This window comes from Melospiza melodia, chromosome 2, assembly GCF_035770615.1.
Source record: "Melospiza melodia melodia isolate bMelMel2 chromosome 2, bMelMel2.pri, whole genome shotgun sequence".
NCBI lineage: Eukaryota > Metazoa > Chordata > Aves > Passeriformes > Passerellidae > Melospiza > Melospiza melodia.
This window is the reverse complement of record NC_086195.1, coordinates 113682726-113706421: the sequence shown is the minus strand read 5'-3', so window position 1 is coordinate 113706421 and position 23696 is coordinate 113682726. Positions and strand designations below refer to the sequence as shown.

General features: G+C 36.8%; 1 protein-coding gene across 3 annotated transcripts in view; it reads left to right on the top strand.

Moving 5' to 3' along the window:
* Nucleotides 1–23696, top strand: part of NALCN (sodium leak channel, non-selective) — a 224550-nt gene that overhangs the window by 10785 nt on the left and 190069 nt on the right. For all 3 annotated transcript variants that reach the window (XM_063149615.1, XM_063149612.1, XM_063149614.1), the window contains exons 3-6: nucleotides 1243–1425; nucleotides 18653–18736; nucleotides 20305–20444; nucleotides 21283–21411. In XM_063149615.1, the coding sequence (XP_063005685.1) occupies nucleotides 1243–1425; nucleotides 18653–18736; nucleotides 20305–20444; nucleotides 21283–21411 (536 nt within the window). The remainder of the gene's footprint in view (nucleotides 1–1242; nucleotides 1426–18652; nucleotides 18737–20304; nucleotides 20445–21282; nucleotides 21412–23696) is intronic.

The window sequence follows — 23696 nt, the reverse complement described above, 5'->3', positions numbered from 1 at the left end:
GAATTAATATATGGGGTTGTCTTGTCAGTTATTTAAGTAGAATGTTTGTATTGGCTGCTGTAATAAACTCAAAAAGTCATTGCAAATAAATATATGACAGCTGTTTACCTACATTTCTCATCACACAATGCACGAGGTTCTCATGGAATAATTTTTTTGTCATGCTGATGAACTACTTGTATATTGCTTAGTGTTTGTAATGCTGGCACTTTACTGTGTTAGAGAACAAGTTTTGTATCAGCCATAGATTTAAGTGAGTGAACAGTGAGTGTTAAATTAGGTAGCTGTCTTTTTGATATCAAAAGGTCTGGGGTACACTGTAAATGAGTCTAGAATTTTTCCCCAGATGAAAAATTTTGATAAATATTCTTCAGTTTTTTTTTGTTTAAAGATTTTTTTCTTGCTGAAGTATCTTTTCCTTTTTGTTACAATAGGTATGACCTTACTAACTATGATTCATTATACTTACCTGACTTCAACATGTTTCAGTCATATTTTGATTTAAAAGGAAAAAATCCAACCCTAAACTTCCATATTGATACATTCTGCTTTTTAGTTACGTGTCCCTCTCTGACCGGCAATGAGGAGTGGGACTGAGTCCTAATTAGTAATAGAAATGAACTGTTCTCCTATAGCAAAAAAACTTGATTGGAACAAAAGTGAATCCTAAAAGAAGTAGCTGTTTGTGACATAGTCTCTTTTATATTCTTTTTATATTTGTTATTTTCATAATCAGAAGGATGCTTTGAGTCCTGTGACTCTCATTTATTTTTTCTGAGTTGTGAACAGATTTAAAAATTATTTCTTCTTAAGGGTTGAACTAAAATTTTCCACCAATATTTTATTTAATCCATCCTCCCAACTTCAACTAATTCTACCTATTGTCTACCCATAAATTTTATGGGTTGTCATTTGAAAAGAAATTGAATTACAAGTGCCACAAAGTAGAAATGATAGAATCCTTATTCTCAGTTTCTTGGCTCTTAATCCATGTTTTCTGAGTTATACAACCTCACTAACTAATAAAAGTATATACATGTCTATATATGTATAAGTAATTTAGGAGTGTTTATTTTTGGTTGAAGACCTTTTATATGTGGATTGTGATGTAAAAGGACACAGACGTGGGTTTAAAAAAGACTTCCAGTATAAGATATGGAAACTAAATATTTGAGGGGTTTTTGAACATCAAAGCAATCTTGTAATGTCTCCTGTTTGGGTTTTGTTTATTTTTTTCTTCAGTGGGTGCACTCTTTACTACGAATTTGTGCCATCATCAGTGTTATTTCTGTGTGTATGAACACTCCAAAAACCTTCGAGCATTATCCGCCTCTCCAGTATGTGACATTTGCTCTTGATACTCTGTTGATGTTTCTTTACACTGCAGAGATGATAGCAAAAATGCATATCCGTGGGATAGTTAAGGTAAGCATTTAAACAGTATTCTCTGAGTGCTTCCAGTGATCTGAATGTATGCTAATGACATTTGGTATTTGTTTTTTAACTTGCCAGCTCTTCTTGCTATGATTGTTTTGAACTGCAGGCAACACCATGGCATATAAACTGAAAAGACAGTTGGATAAAGATGTAGCTTTGCTGTGTATTTAATCCCCTCAAAATGTAATGCAAGCATTCATAGTAAAGGTTTCCTATTAAGAAAACAGATAGTTTCATTTTATTAGTAGAAAGAATTAAAGGAAAAACAAGCTACATACACATTAGTAAGAACATTTTGTAAATGTTTGTTGGTCCATATATGGACTTAGAATTTTGATTTTTGTTTCATGTGGCTGGATGTGTTGTTGTATGTTTACCTAAATAAGAACAGGAGTCTTACTGTGAGCTAGTTGATAAAGTGATCTTGGTTTGAATTTTTTTTACCTTGTTGGTAAACAAAATACTTCTCTTGTCATATGACTGCTGTTGTTGCTGGGCTAATTTGTATAAGTGGATTGGAGGCTGCAAAATTGCAGAATATTTTAGTAATCATTATTTGGTGCCATTATTTTATTGATTGTTTCTAGTCTTCTGCAAAAAGATACAAATTTGGCTTTCATGTATAAAATCCACTTGCATATCTTACTGACAATGCAATTATGGCACTACTGCACATAATAGTTAATGTGTATTATGTTATCCTTGCCTTTAACTCCTTAAATGTCTGGTGACTCCAGAGATATATGTACTTAAGATCTTAATTTTTTCTGACTTTGCAGATAGCAAACTCAGAAAAACTGAGCTATTGTATCATCACGCGTAATGAATATAAGTAGTAAAAGTTTAATTGTCAATATTAATATTTAGAAAGTTACTGAAATAAGATGATTCTGAGAAAGTCATCATGGATTGTGTAAAGCCAGAGTAATCCTTTGTGAAGTGTTGTTTCTTGCTGCTGCCTGAGCTCTCTTGTTCAGAGATGTCCATGAAGAAAGTGAAGACGTGGACACAGGATTATGCATAGGGAATTAGTGACCTTTGTGAACAGTTGAACAGTGTGGGAAATAAAAGTTCCTATTACAACCAGAACAGCCTTTGCAGAAAAAAGGAAATGTAGATATTAATGCAGAGAGAGCAGTGGCCAACAGTGTGACTTTTGTACAAACCTTGATTTCTGATCTTTTGAATATGCAAATACCAATTTCACTCACAGTGAACACGTAGGGTCTATGAAAGATATGCTGCTGCATAGCCTGGTGTCTTTTCTGGGTTGTTTAAATTTGTGGGTTTGTGAGAAAAGAATATTAAGGATTGCTATTGTCCTTATGGGGGACTTTAACTTGCTAGAAATTACCTGGGAGTGTCACACAGCTGGAACAACCTTAACAACCTTCTTAAAAAACCTGGATGACAACTTTATGGAACAGGTCGTAAGAGAGCTGACTCAAAAGGATGCTCTCCTTGATCTACTGCTTGTCAACAGAATCGATCTGATGAATGGAGATCAGCAGCTGTCTTGGCAAGAGTTTAAAATCTCTGTTGACAGAAGGAAGAACGACAGCAAAACCTCATCTCTGGACATGAGAAGAGCAGACTTTAGGCTGTTCAGGGAGTAAGTAAGTGAGGTCCCCAGGGAAAATGTTTTTTGCAGGTGCTGGGGTGCATCTGTTCTGGTCACTTTTTAAACATCATGTCCTCATGAAACAGGACCAGGCAATTCCCAAATGTCAGAAGTCAAGAAGACTTGGCTGAACAAAGTCTTCTCTTGGAAATAAAGCAAAAGAAAAGAAAGATGTATGACGAGTGGAAGCAAAGTCAGGCAACATAGGAAGATGTGAAGATACTGCTTGTCACTGTTGGGAGAAAATTAATGTGCCAAAGATCAGCTGGAGTTAAACCTGCCAGAACTGTGGGGGACAATAAAAAGAGTTTTTTCAAGTATATTAATGGCAATAGGAAGTGTAAAGATAACATCAGCCTTTAACAGGATGAGAATGGTCACCTCACAAACAGGGACATGGACAAGGCAGAGGTGTTTAACACATTCTTTGCCTCTGTGTTCAACATGGATGATGGACCAAAGGGATCTCAGCCTCTGAAGTGGAGACCATGACTATCAGAATTATCATCTCCCAGTTATCCCTGAAAATGTTCAGGATCTGTTGCTCCAGCTGGATCCCTACAAATCTATGAAGCCTGATGGGATATTGCAAAGAATCCTCAAAGATCTGCTGATGTCACCAAAAAACCTCTCACGATGATTTTTGAATGGTCTTGGGAATCTGGAGATGTCCCGGCTGACTGGAAGCTGGCAAATGTTGTCCTGATTTTCAACAAGGGCAAGAAGGAGCATCCCAGAAACTACATGCCTTTCAGGCTTACTTGAGTGTCCAGTAGAGTATGGAGAAGATTATTTTTGGAGGTATTGAAAAACACCTGAAAGACAATGTCAGCACAGCTTAGTGAGGGGAAAGTCCTGCTTATCAAATCTGATTTCCTTTTATGAGAATGTAACCCAGCTAGCTGATCAAGGGAAGCCAGTGGATGTAATCTTTTTGGATTTCAGTAAATCCTGTCTCTCACAGGATTCCTCTGGACAAAATGTCCAGCACACAACTGGACAAACGGATCATGTGATGGGTGAGCATCTGGCTCATTAGTTGGGCGCACAGGGTTACAATAAATGGGGTGACATCAGACAGGTGACCTATGACTAGTGGGGTTCCACAGGATTCCTCAGCTCTGTGGTCTTCAACATCTTTCATTCTTTGTTGACCTGATGCGGGCCCAAGACTGGAAGAGATACTGAGCAAGTTCACAGACACTACACAACTGGGAGGAGCTGTTGTCTCCCTTGAGGGCAGGGAGGGCCTGCAGAGAGGCCTCATCTAAATCGGGGGCTGGGCAATCACAGCCCATATGAAATTCAGCAAGGGAAAGTGCTGGATTCTGCACCTGGGATGGGCCAACCCTGGATGTACAGTAGAGACTTGGAATGAGATGCTGGGGATCTGGGTGTCCTGGTCTACAGAAAGCTGAATATGAGTCAGAAGTTTTGAGTGCTACATTGTAAGAAAGATATTAAACTATCAGAGAGTGTCCAAGGGAGTGCAACAAAGATAATGAAAGGCCTTGAGGGGCAGAGGGTACTTGATCTGTTCAGCCTGCAGAAGAGGAGACAGAGGGGAGATCTCACTGCAGTCTACAACTTCGTCATGAAAGGAAGAGAAGGGGCAGACACTGATGTCTTCTTTCTCGTAACCAGTGACAGACCTGAGGGAATGGCCTGAAGTTGTGTCAGGGGTGACTTGGGTTGGATATTATCATCCAGAGGGTGTTTGGGCACTGGAACAGGCTCCCCAGGGAAGTGGTCACCAGCACCAGCCTGACAGAGTTCAAGAGGAATGTGGACAGTGTTCTCAGGCACATGGTGTGACAGGGCTGGGAACTGGACTCGGTGATCATTATGGTTCCCTTCCAACTCAGCTGATTCTGTGATAGACTAGACTAGACTAGACTAGAATAGAATAGTTTGAAGGGACCATTGGAAGGAAACTACAATCATAATCTAGTCCTACTGCCTGACCAATTCAGGGCTGATCAAAACTTGTAGTATTTTGCTAAGTACACTGTCCAAATGCCTCTTAAGCACAGGGTTTGGGCATCAACCATCTCTCTAGGAAGTCTGTCCCAGTGTTTAACCACCCTCTTTATGAAATGCTTCCTAATTACCAGTCTGAACCTTCCGTGACACAGCTTTGAACCATATCCATGCATCCTGTCACAAAGAAATCAGCACCTCATTCTCCACTTCCTCCCTTTAGGAAGCTGTAGAGAGCAACAAGGTTTTGCCTCAGCTTCCTGTTCTCCGAACTAGACAGACTTGGAGTCCTTAGCTGCTCTGCACAGGAGGAACTTGTCTCTGATTGTTGTATGATGAGCTTGTCTTTGAAGTATGCGTGATGAGTCTGGGCACACAGAATTGATAGCTGTCTGGAGTTGGTCCCATTGCCTCAATTCATGTTATAAATGTATCGATAACAACACGGATAATTTCTTTTGTGCACTGACATTTTGTTCTTCATTTATTAGATAAAAATACAGTAAAATAGATTCTATATAACCACTGTTATGCAAAGAGAGTTTAAGTAGAAAATGGCTGTATTTATTGTTAATTTAACAATTGAGGATTTGCTTAAAACTTAATGTCTTGTAGCATTCATCTGTAAATATAATTACATTGAAATGAAGTGCCTTCTTTGGTGCCATTTGGGGAATTGTCTAAGAATAACTTAGATGTAAGGGACCTCCAGAGGTCATCTGGTCTGACCTGCTGCCCAAATCAGGTCCAGTTAGATAATGTTGCCCATAGCTTGGGTTGTCCAGATGAATCTCAGACTCCTCCAAGGATGAAAATTCCACAAGCTCTTCAAACAGCTAATTCTAATACTTGACCAACCTTATGCAAAAAATATTTCCGGTAATGTTTAATCAAAATGTTCCATTTTTCTTTCAATGCTGTTCAATAAATAATCTTTTTTAGTGAATTATTTGACTTATTCTTTGGATTATTGTTTCTAGGGAAAATACTAGTTTAATATTCTAATTTTGTCAAAAGCATATTGATCCATGGACTGCCAAAGATAGTGGCAAATGAAGTAAATAAGGCACTGTTTAGAAACTTATTAGCATTTATTAAAGATGGTTGTATGTGAAACATCTTTATATAAGGCAATTTTTTACTGCAATATTCTAATTTATATGAATTCAAGTCTTTTAGTGAGCGTAGTATCAATGAATGCATTGCAATATGATTCTACTGAACTTTACAGTGAATCAGTGTTTCCATAAATTCTTGAGGAATTGAAATGCTAAAAAAACCTTTGGACCATGATTAATGCAAAATTATAGTCCAGCAAGAAACCTAATTTATGGAGAAGTTAGGCACCATCCACTTAAGTCCCAATTATTAACAATGTAAGTATAGCTGAGCTAGGAAGATTTTGAAAATGTCTAATTAACATCTTCTGAGGACAAATGAAAAATACACTTCCTTTGGTTTCTAGGCATTTTAGAAAAGTAGTTTCTGAAACTGCTAGCCTTTGGTCTGTAGAAAGTTTCCCTTTTCCATGTGTTAACTAAATGACAAAAGAAACCAATGCCTCCCTCCAAAATTTTCTCACCCCAGTAGAAAAGTTAAAGTGAAATCTTGCAGTGGTATTGTGTCTTTTATTACTCATGTTTTCTTCTGGTTTATTGTTGCTGTGTTTGTAAAATCTATCCAAACTTTGGGCTGCCCATGAAGCTACTGACACATGTCATGAACAAGTGGAATAATGCTATTAATACATCTGTCTTTACTTTGAAACTTGTATATGAAAAATTAAATTCAGGCTGTAATTTCTTACTGATTGAAATATCATTTAAAGCAACATTCTAGGACAGTCTGCCTAATGTTTGTCTCCATTGTTAAAAATATAAGTACAAGCAGTAAGAATTCGCAGTGTTTTGTGAAGTTTTATGTGAGACAGAGACAGAATTAGAGCAAGTCAGTTTGTTTCTTAGGACATATTCTTATGCTTGCATTCTAAACAATTATCTATTTTAAATTTTAAAAATTCTTTATTGAAGAATGATGGCTTGCGATAGTAAATGTAATAAAAATGTAATGGTTAAAGCTAGTTGCACAGTTGCAAATGTGTAGTTAAATTTGACATTGGTATTTTCATGATCTTTTCAGTTCAGAATTCCATTTCCTTCAATTGATCCTAGATTTGTTCTCATGCTCTTTAGTTCCCAGAATGTAAACAGGGTTCAGTGACTCTCTGTTTCTGATTCCTGTCATGTTTCATGCTCCTTGGTCAGAAAGAGCTTTGCCAGAGTCAGCTGCATTAAGGAGGTATTGTCTGTCAAATGAAAGCAGATCAATCTCCTTCATTTTATCATCAATAAAATTTAAAGTGCTTTCCAAATTACATGCAGTTTATGTCTACTGCACAACTTAGTGATTGACTGGCAGGCTTCTGAGAGCACCATGAAGGAACTACTCTTTGGGTCTGTCAAAATAGTTCATGAGTCAACCTGGAACTTAACTGACAAGTCTTACGGTCTCTCAGAATCAAAGTTCACATTGATGTGCCCACTCATATGTCACTTAAGAGCATGACTGTATGTGCTTGACAATACAGTCTGTTTTCTGATTCAAGGAAATTTTCATAAATTATACCCCCCTTGAAAAAGGAGCTGGGGTGGAATTGAAGAAATGAAGGATAACTCTCAAGCCTAAAACAGATGTGTTGTTAGATGAGCATTGGACTTCTCAAAGAAATAGAGCATGCTAACCTGTGACCGAAGGTCTTTCTTTCATTTAATCAGTAGAATGAAAAAACTACCTTATGCTTTCTAGTAATGCATCTTCTGAAGGTCATCTCATATACGTATGACCAAGGTAAGGATACCTTACTTTAAAGGTATCTTTTACATTTATAAGAAGTATTTATTTTCAGCTTGTGTGTGGGGAGAGAGAAATATTCCAGGTGAATTGCTTATATTAGACACAGTTGCACTGGTGTCATTATGTATAATAAAATAATCAAAGAGGAAAATGTGCCAAAAACTGTAACAAAAAGGAACCAAGTAACAGTTATCTCAGATGATAATACAGCCTTTAGGGAATGAAAGATGAGTGCATATAGTTTTGTTCCATAGACACTGTTAGGGTATATGAAATTTTCTTCATTAGCCTGCATCCCCCTTGCAGCTTCTAATCACTGTCAGGATGGTATGAGAGAACCTACACTGAAATCATGTTGTTAAAAGAAGGCATGGTTTATCCTATCCTCCATTAAGAGAGTTACATGGTAAAAAAAAAAAAAAAAAAAAAAAAAAAAGCGAGAATTCTTTCTCCTGTCTGTTAAAAAAGCCTCTTTGACACTTAATGCTGAAAATGAGAATGGTTTTTTATACAATACAAGCACTGCACTGAATTTAATAGAAATATCCTATTTTTTACTGTGCAGTTATGACACATGTCAGCTAACACATAGGATTGCAAAAAGTCTTAAGTAATTGTCCTTAACATTTTCCCCATTGTTAAATCAATTACATTTACAGCAAAACTTTTGTATTAACTGAAGTAGTTGTGAGTGGATTTGTCAGAGTCTTATTTCAGAGCACTGTGTGCTCTTCACTGACTTCAGAACTCCTGCAAGAGGCAGAAGTGAATGGTTCCACCATTAGCTTTCTGCATTCTTGGTGAATTCAGACAGAAACTGTAATTAAGCTTCTTCTGCTACCAAAACAGTCTCAAATAGATGGGAGCAGTTTAGTTTGCTGCTATCTAGTACTAAAACCAACAAAATACTTAATTACCTGAAATCAGTGGGTTCCTCCATGTCAGGTTTTTCCAGGCAGCATTTGTCCTATTCAGAGAGAACATTTTCCTCATTATTTTTCTTATATGTTCTTTTGTTGCTGTAGTTGCTTTCTGTCTGCTCAAGAGGAGTGAATTTAGGATGGAGCTTGCAAAAACTAAATTTTTACACTTAAAATAGTAAAAGAAAAATAATATTCATCAGCACTAACTTGAGGGACTGCAATGGTCTGAAATTAGTTGTCTGTGTCCAAAGTAGGCTCTTTCAGAGGATAATTTATCTGGGTTTTTTTTCCCATTGATAGAAAGGGAAGCTTAAAGCACACAGACTAACACCTCACCTGTAGGTATCTCCCAGTCAGCAATTTCTCTAACTCATATATTTATTGTCAGTGGAAAAGTGGGGACTACAAAAAGTTTACACGCAATGTGATGCTAAATTATTTTTTAACATTTATGGCATAAACTCATTTATGCTTAAATTAATTTCTTCCATAATCATCCTAAATCATAACTTTGTCTTGAGTTGTCGGTTATAGATTTGATGTTTACTGCACTTTATGACAAGTTTCTGTTTTGCATTCTTTTCAGTAGTTTTATTTAACATGCCATTTTTATCAAACATGAATGGAGAAATTCTGTTAATCTTTCTGATAAGTGATGGAAATATTAATAGGATTATGGTGAAACACTGTCAACTGGCTTAACAGCTTTTGGTAAGTTTGTCAAGGGTGTTTCTGTAGCATTACAGAATGAAAATAGAAGATTGAAATTTTGAAATTAATTTTACTCCATGACTTTAGAAATGCTGTATACCCATAGTTTATGAATGAGTTAAGGATAGGGGAGTTGTGTTCTTTTCAAGGGTTGGATAGTAAAACAGAATATGTGGCTCCTGTCATCCAGCAATAACATGCTCTGATGTGATTGTGATATCTCTGCTGGAAGCTCCATCTCAGGATGTCCAAGTCACAAACAAAAGTGAGAGCCTTGACCTTGAGGGTAGGGACATAACCAGTGGAATAAGTGGCAAGGTTAAGAAAATCTTGGGATGCTTTGACTAAGTAGAGTGAAGGAGAAAAAATAGAAAACTACTTACCTGTGGTCATAGAAAGCTCACAGAGCAAACACAGAAAAGACCATTTGTCATAAGATTTGAGTTTCTGTTTTACCCTATGCCTTGCAATTATAAGATGAAAACTACTTATCTTTGTTACCAGTTTTTTTCAAAAACAGATGTATATTAAAATACACGTATATATTTGTATATTAAAAACTGGAATTTTATACTGTCTATAATGTTGTTGGAAACCTAGTTAGTGCAGGTTCCATGTTATCCTGTGTTGGCAAATAATAGGCTATTTTAAATTGTTTTAAAACTTAATACTGGAATATTTTAGTGTTGGAGCTGTGATTGTTAGTTTTAAATATTATTTCGTATAAAAAGTATTTATATCCATTATTTGAATACAAGAGTCTACAAAAGTTGATTCTTCTGTCTCACCTTTTTCCTGTGTTTGTTGCTGCTTTGCTAAGTGTCTACAGCCATCGTAAGGACATCTGTTCCCAGGCTACTGGGATTGTGTTGCTCATAAAATACTTTGCTGCTGTTTCCAGTCACAGGAAATTAAAGAAATTAAAACTGATTATCATGAGGAAAAGAAATTGGAAGTTGCCTGCAGCCTGCTGCTAGTTGGGTGTTACTGCCTGTGGGCCAGGGAAGGTTAGAGACCATGGCTCTGGAATATACGCACCTGTTTCTATGGTTACTTGTGTCTGGTTTATTGGAGTGTTTATTACAGGAAAGTAATGACTCATATTACACAGTGGGGCTTTTTGCACCATTTTTGCATTAACACATTAGAAAATCAAACGCATTTAAATTATTTGGTGAAAGTACATAAGCAGTATTTCTAAAATAAAAATGGTATTTATTCTAACTGGTCAAGGGGTCATGGAGGTTTTTAGTGAGAAATTATTCCGGGGCATGGATTGAATTATGTGTCCATATAATAAAATACTTAGTGACTTACCATGTTGATCAAAATTTAACCTAAAAGCTACTAAGAAAAACTGAATTTCACTGAATTTCATAATGTAGCTAGAAATATACAGACCAATTAGAGGAACAAAACTTTACTTTTTGGCAATGTTATCTTTTCCGTCTCCAATAGCACTTTCAAGGATTACTTTCTAGTTATTCTTCATGAAAACAGCTTTATTGAGGGATATTTTAAATGTATTACTTCATGTCAAAGTAAAATGATACATATATCAGGAAAGCAGTGAAACCAACATACTGGATGACATGTTTTCAAGTAGCAAGAGAGAGAAATTCATTCTTAATGTGCCTTTCTGCATTGAAATTTGCATTTTCAAGAAAGTCTGCTATACTAAAAAATCATATTTTATTTTATTTTTCTCCAATGTTGTCTTCTCTCTTAATTTGAGAGGATCAAAAAAGACATGAAGATAAACAAATCTTAATGGCATCCAAATCCCTGCTGAAAGGAATAAGAGCATTTCTGTGCAGCTGTATTTTCATGAAAATGATGAAATTTGTGTGGGATTTTTAAAGGAATAAGCCGAATGTAAAATTGGATTTCACGGTATTGTGTTTTCCACCATTAATATAAATATGGATTTCTTACAGCTATACTAGGATTTTTGTTTCAATAAACTTTTCCTGGTCTCTGTAGTAAAAAAAAACAAACAAGTATTCTTCAACATTTTATAATGCCAATTACCAAATGATACAATCCTCTTTCTGGAAAGTGCCTCCTTCTTATGTATTCCAATCCTCATCATTGTGGACTTTTTTCTGTTGAATGAAAGCTTTGAATGTCAATCATAAATCAGAGTTTTGTCATGTTAGATGAGACTGTTTGCCTATCAAAACTTCCTGTTCAGCCTCCAGGCAATATTTGATACTGCAAATTAAAAGCTTTCACCTTGAAACATTTGGATCCCAATCTGCCTATTGCACCCACCATAAACACTGGAGCTAGGGGAGGGCAGAATACTGCTGAATGAAGCACAGCAGTGTTTATTTCACATCACCTCTCTGACACTGCAGAGTACTTCCAAGAATGAGCAGATGTCCATGCTTGTGGAACTAGATGTAGAACTGGAGTTAACCCCACAAACTGGCATTTGGAGGAGATTGGCTTAGATGTCCACAAGTAGGGAACAGTCTGGGTTGGAAGGAACCTGAAGAGATGGTCTGGACCAGCCTCTTGCTCAAAGCAGGGCTCAGAGTTCTTCAATCAGGGTTTTGTGAAATTGAGTCTTAAATATTTCTAGCAAAAAACATGCAAACATTTCTCTGGGCAACATGTTTGGGTGTCTGACTGCTCTCACAATGGAGATTTTTTTTCCTCTGTGCTTCCTGGAAACAGTGAGTGCTGTACCATGTAGGGGAATCCTATTAATCCTCCTGATCAGCCACTTCTAGATTTACTGAACCCTTAAGATGTTCAGGGAAGCCAAGTCAGCTAGTAAGACAGTACCTGGGGGACTGAATACAGATGGCTAATGAGCAGATGGAGAGGGAAATGAAATTCAGGCTTTCAGTGCAGTAACCCATAAACTCTCTGCAGGGCATGTTGGCACCCTGCTGCAATGGTAAGGTGCTTTATCAAGAGAGTAGCCATATAATATACCAGCAAAGTTCCCTTCCTCAAGGGTTTAGGAGCCATATTTCTGTTGGGCATTAGCATCTCTTCTCTATGGGCTAGATATGAAGAATGTGCCCAGAGGCTCTCAATAGTGGTCAATCCAAAGTACTTGACACTGAGATGCTCTAAAATTTTGTGGGTGACACAGGTGGTCTGTTATGGCATTCCTTTCCACTGTATTGTGGAAACAGTTATTCCCTTCAATACTTTCATACTTTATGAAGTGAGTTGGGTAACACTGATGCTTGGCCCTGGTTTGGGGCTGGGGGGGGGGGTTGTGTGGTCTTTTTGTTTGTTTTGTGGGGATTGTTAAACTTACCAGTTTTGGTTTAAAACACTGGTTTTTAACTCTTACTAATTCCCCTACCCCCTTTTTTTTTTCTTTTAGTTGTTTAGCCTTGTATCTTTATTGGTGTTTCCTAAACAATCTGAAAATCTCAACAAATTCAATTCATAATCAATTATTGTAATGATTGCAAAGGATGAAGTAGTGGTTCTTTAGTGGTTATAGGGGTTTTGTAATAATCAATTGAAACTATTTTGTTGTGTGTCCATAGCATGTGTGGCATCATTCTCTTACCCAAAGGACTAGCAAGAGCTGTGTTTCATTGTATTAATTAAAAATAGAGCAATTTTGGGATTTGTGCTGTAACACCTAATGATTTTTTCCTTTTTTTCTAGCATAGAACAGAAGATTACTCTCAATATTACATTATCTATTAGGAAAAAGATAAATTATGTACTATGGAACGTGTTACTTAAAGCATCTGATGGTGGAGCAGTTCAGTACAATGCAGGAGTAGCTACAAATTGAACTTGTTTAGTTCAGTGATGATAAAGTTATGATATTATACTTGTAGCCATTCAGAATTAATTTTTACACAGAAATTGTAATTCCATTGGCTGTTTCAAGTCAGTTGCTGTTTTCTGAGTATATTTTATATAAGTTCCTTCTTTATGAATGAAGATACTTTATCATAAAGAAGACATGCAGAAAGTGAGAAGTTGTGTCATTCCCACATACATACATTGTTTCTTTTTTCCCCCTAATACAGAGTTTTAAAGTAAATATATTTTGGGTTATTTTGAAGTGATCCTATTACTGTTGTTGAGGACAAACTTAGAGGTGAGCAACTCATTTAAAATATTTCAGTCTTTCGTTAGTTACTAGCATGGTCCTAACTAAGCAATTCACAATTGCGTTTGTTTCCTGCCCTTTGTTCGACACATGAGGACACTAGTGAAATAGTTTTAGTTTGAGGGATGGAAAAGGAGAATTGAAAACAGTCAGATGCAGCTTTCGTTCTTGATTAGGCCAGATGTCTTCATTGTCTTTACTGTGTGAGTAAAATACTGAAAGTGTTGGTCAGGTTGGGGGCTGGACTGGATTGTCCTTATTGTTCTGCTACTAAGCAGACTATAAATACAGTTTTTTTAGTAAATAGGAAAAGTTTGAAGCTGAACCAAAAATGTAAGGAATGTATTCGTAGTCTATGACCAGGTAGGAGATACATATGTATCTGCATATGCAAGGAGAGAGAGAGAGGTTAGGCAAGGTGCTCCCTTGAGTTCTGATTTAATTTTGTGTCCCACTCAGACCTCTGTGCCCTGCAGTGTTTGTGTGGAGTCAGAGAGTGGGGGAGGGAAGGTTGGTTTCCCTAACTCAGCTGTGCTCTCTCTTCTAGTTTGCTTTTTCTGTTATAATGAACACAGCATCTGGAGGGGAAAAAAATACACTCCTAAATTCTTAATTCCTCTATTCCTTCTATTTCATCCTGTTCTCTTTTTGTTGCTCCTAAAATCTCCATTAATTTCAGCCTCTACACCTTAATGCTTGTTTGTAGTGCTTTACAAAGTAGTCCACAGGATGATCCGAAAGACGTACCAGAGTTGATGACATGCTTTGTTTAACCACTACCAGCACATGCAGGATCCAGTGATCATGATAGAATGGCACAGTAGCTCATTGTTACTGAGCTTGTTGGTCTCTCTGTGTTATCATTATAGTGCAAGAGTTCTAGTGTCAGTACATTGCAAAGGTTCCACATTGCCAGAGTTTCATACCTGCTTGATGTTTCTTGTAGGCAGCTCCTCCAGGCACTGCCTCTTCCATGTCCTTGCAGCAGCCAACTCACTCCAACTGCCCTCAGTCAACCAATCCCCTCTTTTATCACACTCGTGTGATTGGCTACAGCTGTGGCCTGTTAACATCAGGCCTGCACCTAATCCTTAATAATTAACCCAGCTGCAACTCTTTAGGGGATATGATTACTGTCTATACTACCTTTATTTACCTATATTCTATTCCCCTACATCTCTGCATTCTTTCAGCTATCCTATTTGTCAGAGACTGTGAGGAAAAGTGGGAGACTAGGGTTCTAATGAGAGATCCAACACTGCAGGACTCCTTTCCAAATAATGGTAAATCTGATTATTCAGGGCAAATATCATATTACTTCTTTTATTTAGCTTTCAGTCATATTACTTCTTTTATTTAGCAGTTAGACAGTGTCAGGTGGAAAGAGGCAGGAGGCAAGGGTTGAGAGAACAGGTTGTAGTCAGGGATGAGAGGGAAACAAAAATTTCTGAAGGCAAGCAAGGAGGCAGAGGAGGCTGTTGATTTGCAGGGACTTGCTATTCATCCCAAGGTGTTCCTGAGGTGTTAGGAGACAAGCAGGGCAGAAATGACCTTGGGCATGTCTGTGCTGTCATCTAGCTAAGCTGTCTACCTTACCACTGAGATACTGAAATCACTTGAGAAAATTAGCAGACAAGCAGATTGCTTTATGCAGTTTGGGGATTAATTTAATAGAGATTTTGTTTTCAGCAAGGTTGATAATGAAATAAGCGTTTATTAAAAAATTACAGTCTGTCTAGTCTTCCTTTCTTATATGAGTTAAACCCTAGTGGCTCTCATGGAGTGACTGCCTCAAGTGTTATTAGTTCTGTTTATGGTTCTCTCTATATTTTGTACTGACTCACATTTTCAATGCATTAGGTCTTAATTTTTTTTTCCACCTGTGAACTTGTTAATGGTTGTTCAGGGCACCTAATATTGGCTACAGGCATTTTATCTTTAATGTGCTCAGCACAGTTGAGAAAGTGAATCTTCCGACACCTTGTGGTGCTTTATTTTGGAGGAGTGGCAAATGATTTTGTTGTCTAGATAGGCTGTAAATTGTGTTGCTGGAGAAGTTTTCAGGACTTGCTGTGCACATCAAGAATCCCCTATCCACTGTAGGCAGTAGAAAGTCGGCAATTTTAATGACTTTAAGAGGTTTTGATTAGTGTACAAGGCTTCTTGTCTACAGTACTAATCCTTCATGTTCTGGAATAGTGCATTCAGAAAAAAATGCTAAATGAAACTTCATCAATAATTCTCAGATTTCAGCAGATACAATGGAAAAAGGTTGTGGGGTTAACACATTGCAATACTTGAGCTATTTTAGGTACAGTATCACCAGAGGTATTTAAATGTCATTTATTTGTATTCCTTTCCAAGTCTAAGAGCTGTCATTGACCATGAGCGTGGTATTTCAGCCTAAAGATTTTTTTCAAATGTGAATGAAACTCACTGTTCATTGCTATTAATAAAAATTCTAGCCTGTGTTTAGCCAGAATTAGATTTTTCATGGAAGTAGCACCTATATTCTGATTTTTGCATTAAGCAGAATGTGGTCGTGCCTTAAAAATGCTTCCAACAGCAACTAACATGCCCATGTCAATAGACAGAATAAAAGCATTAAAGATTTCCCACCACATCCACTGCCAGACAAACAGCAAATGACATTAATAGGATTTAGCTATAGCCTCTCTACATCAAAGTGGAAAGAGCCAGGAGCCCCCCTAAAAGGAGTAGTTTCTCCAGATGTAATTCAGGTGCGCGGAGTTTCTGTGGGTGATGCTGAAAGCTGCCCTGACTGGGAGGGTGTAGCAGTGGAAGCAGGCTGGGTGTGACAGCGAGAGCACTGAGCTGCTGCAGCAGCCTAAGTGGTGAGAAGACTGGAAAGGGTCATGACATCTTCCTTTGTAAAGAGAAAACAGCAAAGCTGCTTCAATCATACCACATCTATTGTGGAGAGAAAAAGCAATTTCTAAAAAAAGATTTGGCTTTCAGGGAGAACTTGGTGGGTTATTCAGAGGAGGATGAATACAGGGACTTCTGCCTAAGTTTATGCTCAGATCTGCACAGCAAAACTCAGGGAAGACTTTTTGTTTAGACAAAGGGTGCTTAAGAGGAGAAAAGTAATTTTCAAGGAGTTCTTCAGCAAGAGAAAGACCAATCAGCATTTTTGTTCAGAGGGACAATTGAGGGACTCAAGTAGCATGTTGATGCTGATCTCATTGGAGATTCGTTCCAGAGAAAGAGATTTAGAGTGTGAGTAGCTGATCTCTGTGGAGAAATAACATATTTCTGCTTCACAGGTACTGAGCATAACCACTAAATAATTGAGTTCTCTCAGCCCTGAGTGAAGAGTTACTGATTAGCTCAGAGTTTATGTGGGGAACTAAGTCTACTTTCTTCAGGAATGACAGGCTAGAATTATGAGGCAAAAGTTTCTGTTTTGTTGCTTCCCTGATTTGCGGTCTTCCTCCTCATAGTTCTTGAATTGAGAACTTTAACATCCTTATGTGTTAAAAATCTTTGTCCAAAAATAGTGCCAAAGTTCTCTGTTCTCTACTTCTGATTTGAAAATCACTTACTGTATTTTCCCGATTCCCTAACAGTTCACTTCTACTCTGAAGAATTTTTGCAGCTGAAATAAATTTTTTAAATGTACTTTGTCTCTATTTACACAATATATCATGCTGTCACCTATTGCAAGAAATAATAAATCATTTTTAGGATAGTTCATGCCACTGAAAATATTAGATTAAAACAAAATATCTTGTCTGTGCTTTTAGAATCAATGACAATGCTGAGACTTTAAAAAAAATATTGAAATAACTATAACTGAGATAAAGAAAAATGTTTTTAAAGCCAGGATTCACATACGAGGCCAAAGTCCAGCAATGGCTTCAAGATTCTTGAGACATGACAATAATTTTTCCCCAATTAGACTGTGAAAAGTGGATGTCAAACATTGCCATTTGCACGTGGAAGATCACTTAAGAGGACCCAAAGAGCCTATAAGACAGGGAAGACTTATTAAATCTGTGGGAAGCTTCATTTAAAAAGGTGTGATTTTGTGTCCTGAGATGTGCTGTCATTTTCTCTGCATATGTTTCTACTTGAATGGGATATCCACTTTCCTTAGGTGTATTTTTGTCTAGTCTCCCTTTCAACAAGCTTCATCTCTCTACATGCATTTTTCCCCAACTTCCTCTGTGCTCCACGAGGTACACAAAGCTATCGAACACTTAGCCATAATATGTCTAATAAATGTAGATATTTTTAAGTTCAATGTTTGAAGTGAAGTGTCAGGCATTAGCAGCCCAACAAAGAAGTGTTTTTATAGCTTGCAGTAGAGGGCATGTTGTCAGGAATGGTGTGGAACATGAGGTTATTGAAACATGCAAACTGGAACAGAGGTTGACAATAGTGCAGAGTAAAGGAAACTGAGCTTGGATGCAGAATTCTCCATGCTGCCTTTTACGAGTGATGTCTGGATTGGACTGTCACCAAAGCCATGTTCTGATGTTACAGTGGTTACTGTCAAGTGCTTTTGAAATAGCAAGGCTTCTCCAGAGCATGGAACATGATTGAGAACTAATGAAAAAATGAATGTAAAATGATACTGATTTAATTGAAGCTGTTCAACAATACTGAAATAATTGAATAGCACAATACTAGATTGCTAGCATTTTACACTGATCTTCCTGTGTAAATATTTTATAATGGAAAATACAATGGAAAAGTAAGTCCAGTGTTCATTTTTTTGTGTGATTTTTGATTTACAGCAGTCTTTGTAAGGTTTTTTTGACACAAACTTAGAAATGTCATGCAAGAATGAAGTTAGTATTTATTCACCCACACAATGTGTATATATTTCCAGTATATTCTGATCCAGATACTAGTCTTTTGGAGTCTTTGAAAAGTGGCTTTTTAAAAATGCACAGGAAGAGCTGTGCAATTTTAAAGACCTCTTCCAAGAGCTCTTACTTACGAAGTTTGTAAGTTCTGACAATAAACAAAAATTAACCTCTTAGCTTTCCTTTCTTGTAGGGTGATAGCTCCTATGTAAAGGATCGTTGGTGTGTGTTTGATGGATTCATGGTCTTTTGTCTTTGGGTGTCACTGGTTTTACAGGTAATCATTTCACTTCCTCTTACAATTAATAGCTCCTTAATTGTGAAAAATACATGGCACAATCAAATGTGATTTGTGGAAGTATACTTGTACATGGATCAAATTGTTTTGAAAAACCATGCTGAATCAACAGATTTATTTTGCACATTGCAGCATATCTGTATTAGTAGTAGAATTTATCTTGATTATTTTTTCTTATTTGATCTGAAGCTTGTTAACATAAACCCTGTGCAGACAGAAGGAGAAAGAGGATCTTCAGAGACACATTTCTCTCTTACTCCACATGGCAGTTGTACTCATTTCCATCCAGTGAGTCTAGTAGGTGCCATTGTGACTATCTCAGGCACCTAAGGGAGAATTATTCCAATGGTAGATGTTTGCCATTCTGTAGTTGTAATGATATCCTGAGTGGAGTGGTTTCATACAGTGTCACTCATACCTAACAAGCCATTTTTCAAAACTCATATTAAAGCACAATGAAAAAAACCCAAAACATTTGGAAGCAGTTTGATCATTTTTTATAAAGCAAGGAACTTGGACTTTTTCCAAAAAATGGCAGCATTAAGGTATAGGGGAAATTTTGTCCTGCAAATCAATCAGTCCTTAACTGTAGCTGGTTTTCTGGATAAGAACAGGTTGAAAACTGTGACATTGAGCTTACAATAACATAAGGATTGTAAAAGTTCTGTAGTGATTGCTGTTAGGCACTTATAAAATTTCTGACAATTTTAACAGACATTGTAATTTTCCGCTTTTTACACAGGGGAGACTTTGGTACATCTTGTACACATGCAGAAGGAAGGTTGATTGTTACAGATAAGAACTGTACATTACCCAGTTTATGAATTGCCAGGTTCCCTCTCCATTTTCTTAGTACTTTGTACAAACATTAAATCAAGCAGTTACTCTCCAAGAGTGAGAGACAAGGATTAAAACAAGATATTTGCACCCAATTGTTCAGCTAAATACTCTTTATTGAGTGCATAACCTGTCAGTGTATTGAAGAAATGGTTCCCTGTCCTGTGCCTTGGCTGAAATTTATATTGTAAGTGGAGTCTAGGAAATGTACAATTTTGTTATGCACTTGGAATTAAATGGAGAACTTATAAACATGTTGCAACTTATAGGCAGTCTGTGTACATGTACTTTTATATCACAGTAAAAATCTCAGTGCTGTGCAATGTTAACAGATACTGATTTTCATATTGAAAATATATTAATACTTCCAACAATGTTGTGAGAAACATGTGGGGTAGGACTGGCACAGAAACAGGCAGCTGGCACAAGCTTGCATAGTCTTCTTGAGTTGTTTGCGACTCAAACTTAATGAACATGGGCAGAGTATATTTTCTGATTTTCATTAGGGTAATTTAGAAGTGAGTTAAAGTATTTGGAAATACTTTTCTTTCTAATAAGTGTGGTAGAAATAAACTGTAAAGTAATCCAAGATTGAAAATTAAAATAAAAAACATGTATAATATTAATACTTTTAAAAGCTCTGGAAGTGAACACAGGTGCAGGACAGGACAGGGTCTTCAAGACAAACTGTTGATTCTTTTCTTTGTTAGGTGTTTGAAATAGCTGAAATAGTTGACCAGATGTCACCTTGGGGCATGTTACGGATTCCACGACCACTCATTATGATCCGAGCATTCCGAATATATTTTCGTTTTGAGCTGCCAAGAACTAGGATAACAAATATCTTGAAGTAAGTAAGGCTGTTGTCTGAAAAATAACAAAGCTTATTTATGTTTTGACATAAAAGACTGACTGTATAGTCAATCAACGACCCTTCATGCTTAATGGGTGTTTTTCTCCTGAGTTTTAGTTCTGGCTAAAAAATTCTTGTTATTTTCTATGTTTAAGGAATCATTAAGTTTTTTAGAAAACAATCAGAAATTTCAAATGTTTAAATAAATTTTTAAGTAGTTTTGCTAATAAATGTAGCCAGCAATTTTCAACCAATGGCAGTAAATTCTGTTCCATTAATATGGCCATTTAATAATCAAAGTGAATACCCTTAGTAGGGTGATATTTATGAATAACATTACATGAGCATATGCCCTGACCATTCCAGTTGCCCGTGTTCTTATACTGGTGTGTATACAGAGAGGCAAAGAAACACATGGAAGTGTGCTTGGTACAGCATGTAATGGCAAAAAAACATGTCATGGTAATGTGAAAGAGTTTTTGGTCTTTATTCGGTATCAAGTTTATTTCATTACTGTATCTGATCTGTATGAGTCATTAAATATTATTTTACAAAAGCCAGATTTTCCACATTTTACACATTTTATTTGGGTGTTTCTCCCACCCTTTGCAGTTTTCAGCTGGTTTAATTACCCTGACTTAGTGACTTAGAAAAAAAATCACAGCCCCGTTTTCTATTTGTGCACAGAGTGAGAGAAGCTTTAAGGAGAAATGTTCTGCAGGATGAAATACTGCTCTCTTTGCATGAGCATATTTTCTATTCTATAGATTCTATAATTTTCAGAGGAGGCTTCACATTGCCTGTGCTTTCAGTGACCTGTTTATCTTTTTGCCAGGCGTTCTGGAGAGCAAATATGGAGCGTTTCAATTTTCCTTCTGTTCTTTCTTCTCCTGTATGGGATCCTGGGTGTGCAGATGTTTGGAACTTTTACGTACCATTGTGTGACTGACGACACACAGCCCGGGTGAGTTCACCTGTGCAGGCATGATGTGGGCCTGTTCTTTCATTGCTTTTGTTTTATTTTAGTTGGCATTAGTAGATATAAAATGTGCTTGATAGATTAAAAGCAGTCCAGCAAAATGTACTAAGGCAAATTGAGGAAACAAAAAGTAGAATTATGAAAAATACAAATTTTAAGTGTGACAGAGAGGTTACAAGTTGTAGCATTTGGCTATGGTCTGACTTAGGGGGCTGAGTGACTCTGTATGTTGGGTGGGACATGGAGGTGACAGAGCAGGAAAGCAGAGGGGGCTTTTATGAAGAGCATTGGCACTTGTGGCCGACCTGGGTCACTAATGATTTATCACCTTTTGCACTCTTCTTTCTTTCCCTAGAATGTCTTTTTTATGGGCCAAGACCTAAAGACAGCCTAGAATCATACAATCACAGAATAGTTTGAGCTGGAAGAGACCTTTAGCAGTCATCTAGTTCAACATCCCTGCAATGAGAGGGACTTCTTCAACTACATCAGGCTGCTCAGAGCTCCTGTCCAACCTGACCTTGCATGTTGCCAGGGATGGGGCATCCACCACCTCTCTGGGCAACCTCTTCCAGTATCTCAGGCCCTTTCTGAAGTAATAATTCTCTGTGACCTGATGCTCTGATTCAAAGACCCTTTTTTTCCCCAGCCTTTGAAAAATACTGATGATAAATATTTTATGCTGGTGATTGAGTATACATCATGTTCTTGATTCAACATGTACTTAACCACAGGATTATCTCAAAGTACAATGCAGCCTCTTGAGTCACTGAGGTGGCTCACAAAATCACAGATAATGTACTTACCTGTCCTGTTGAATTGAGGGTTTGACTGTCCTTGAGTACCATTACATTGTGAGAAACATATTGCATCTGTTTCTTTGTTTGGTCCCTGTTCCTTTGGATAGGGAGATGTTGCGTCTGGAGTTGTGGCCTTTATTTTAGTGAAAATTGGATCCTTTTATTCCTGTTTTGAATTTGTCAGAACGCAAAATTAATAGAGTAAACATTGTAAGAAAGCAAAATACCACTTAATCTGCTAGTGAGCTGAATAAATTGCTGATGATTGCAAAACTCTGTCTTAAAGCTTTTTCTAAAATAGAACCTAAAAAGTACCAAATATAAAATTAGAAATGGCAGATACAAAAAAGGTTATAAAATCATTTGAGAACATGCTAGACCAAATACCAAAGTATGGTATTTTGTTAAATTAAAAAGAAAATTACTTTGGGACATTTTCCTGATTATATAATCAATGATATAGTAAAATATGGAGCTGATCTTTGTATACTTCATGCAGATATGTTCTTTCATTCTAACTGTTCCTCTCTTTTTTTAAGAGAAAATCTTTATAGCACAGATATTTGACAGTTTCCTGTAGACATAGGGAAAAAATTCTTTGTAAAAAATTTGCTTGTAGTAATGAGAAGGTCTGCAATTCTGTGAGTTATGGAATGTTAGTTTAAAAAAAAATTAGTGGAATACACAATACAGGAAAGATGGGGCATCATGTAATTGCTTGTGCCACTGAATATAACTTTTCCTTGAAATCAGCAGAAAAAGATGAAATGTGACATAGTAATGTTTGCCACATGGAAATTTAATTTTGTAACTTTGACGCTGCCCATAAAAATCTGTTAAGTTTTTCTATACATGTCAGGCTGCTCTCTGAATAAGTGTTACTATTTTTTTTTTCAATGGTATACAGAAACCCTTCAATTTTAGGTTTTTGAAAGGCTGGATTACAGGAAAACCTTAAAAGGGACAAATATCCAGTGTATAAAATAAAATTTAAAACCTGCCTAAATAGGGTTAAAGTTGGAAAAGTCAAGTGTGCAGAACAGAGGGAACTTCGGACTTGAGGTTGAATATCTTGCGTTAACGTCTTTTTCTTTCAATATCATCAAGTATATGTTTTTAGCTGTATAAGTATTAGAAATCTAATTTAAGTTACTTTTAAGGTACCTAGGATAGGCACCTTCAGTAAGCAGTTAATCACTTTTGCCATCTCCAGACCACACTTGTAATTTTAAATGAGCTCCCATGATTGTGTATGATGACTACAGTTACACTGGACACCACTTTTTTTCCCTGAAAGTTGTTCCTCCAATTATTCTGATGAATGGTGCTCCTCCAAAGAACAAGATACTTTTTTTCTTTGTTATTGACATGTGGATGTATACCTCAGTTTTGGCATACTACTCATTCCTACTTTGAAAGTACTGATTTCCTCTTCTTGTCTGTAATACTCATCATTATATGTTGTGAAGA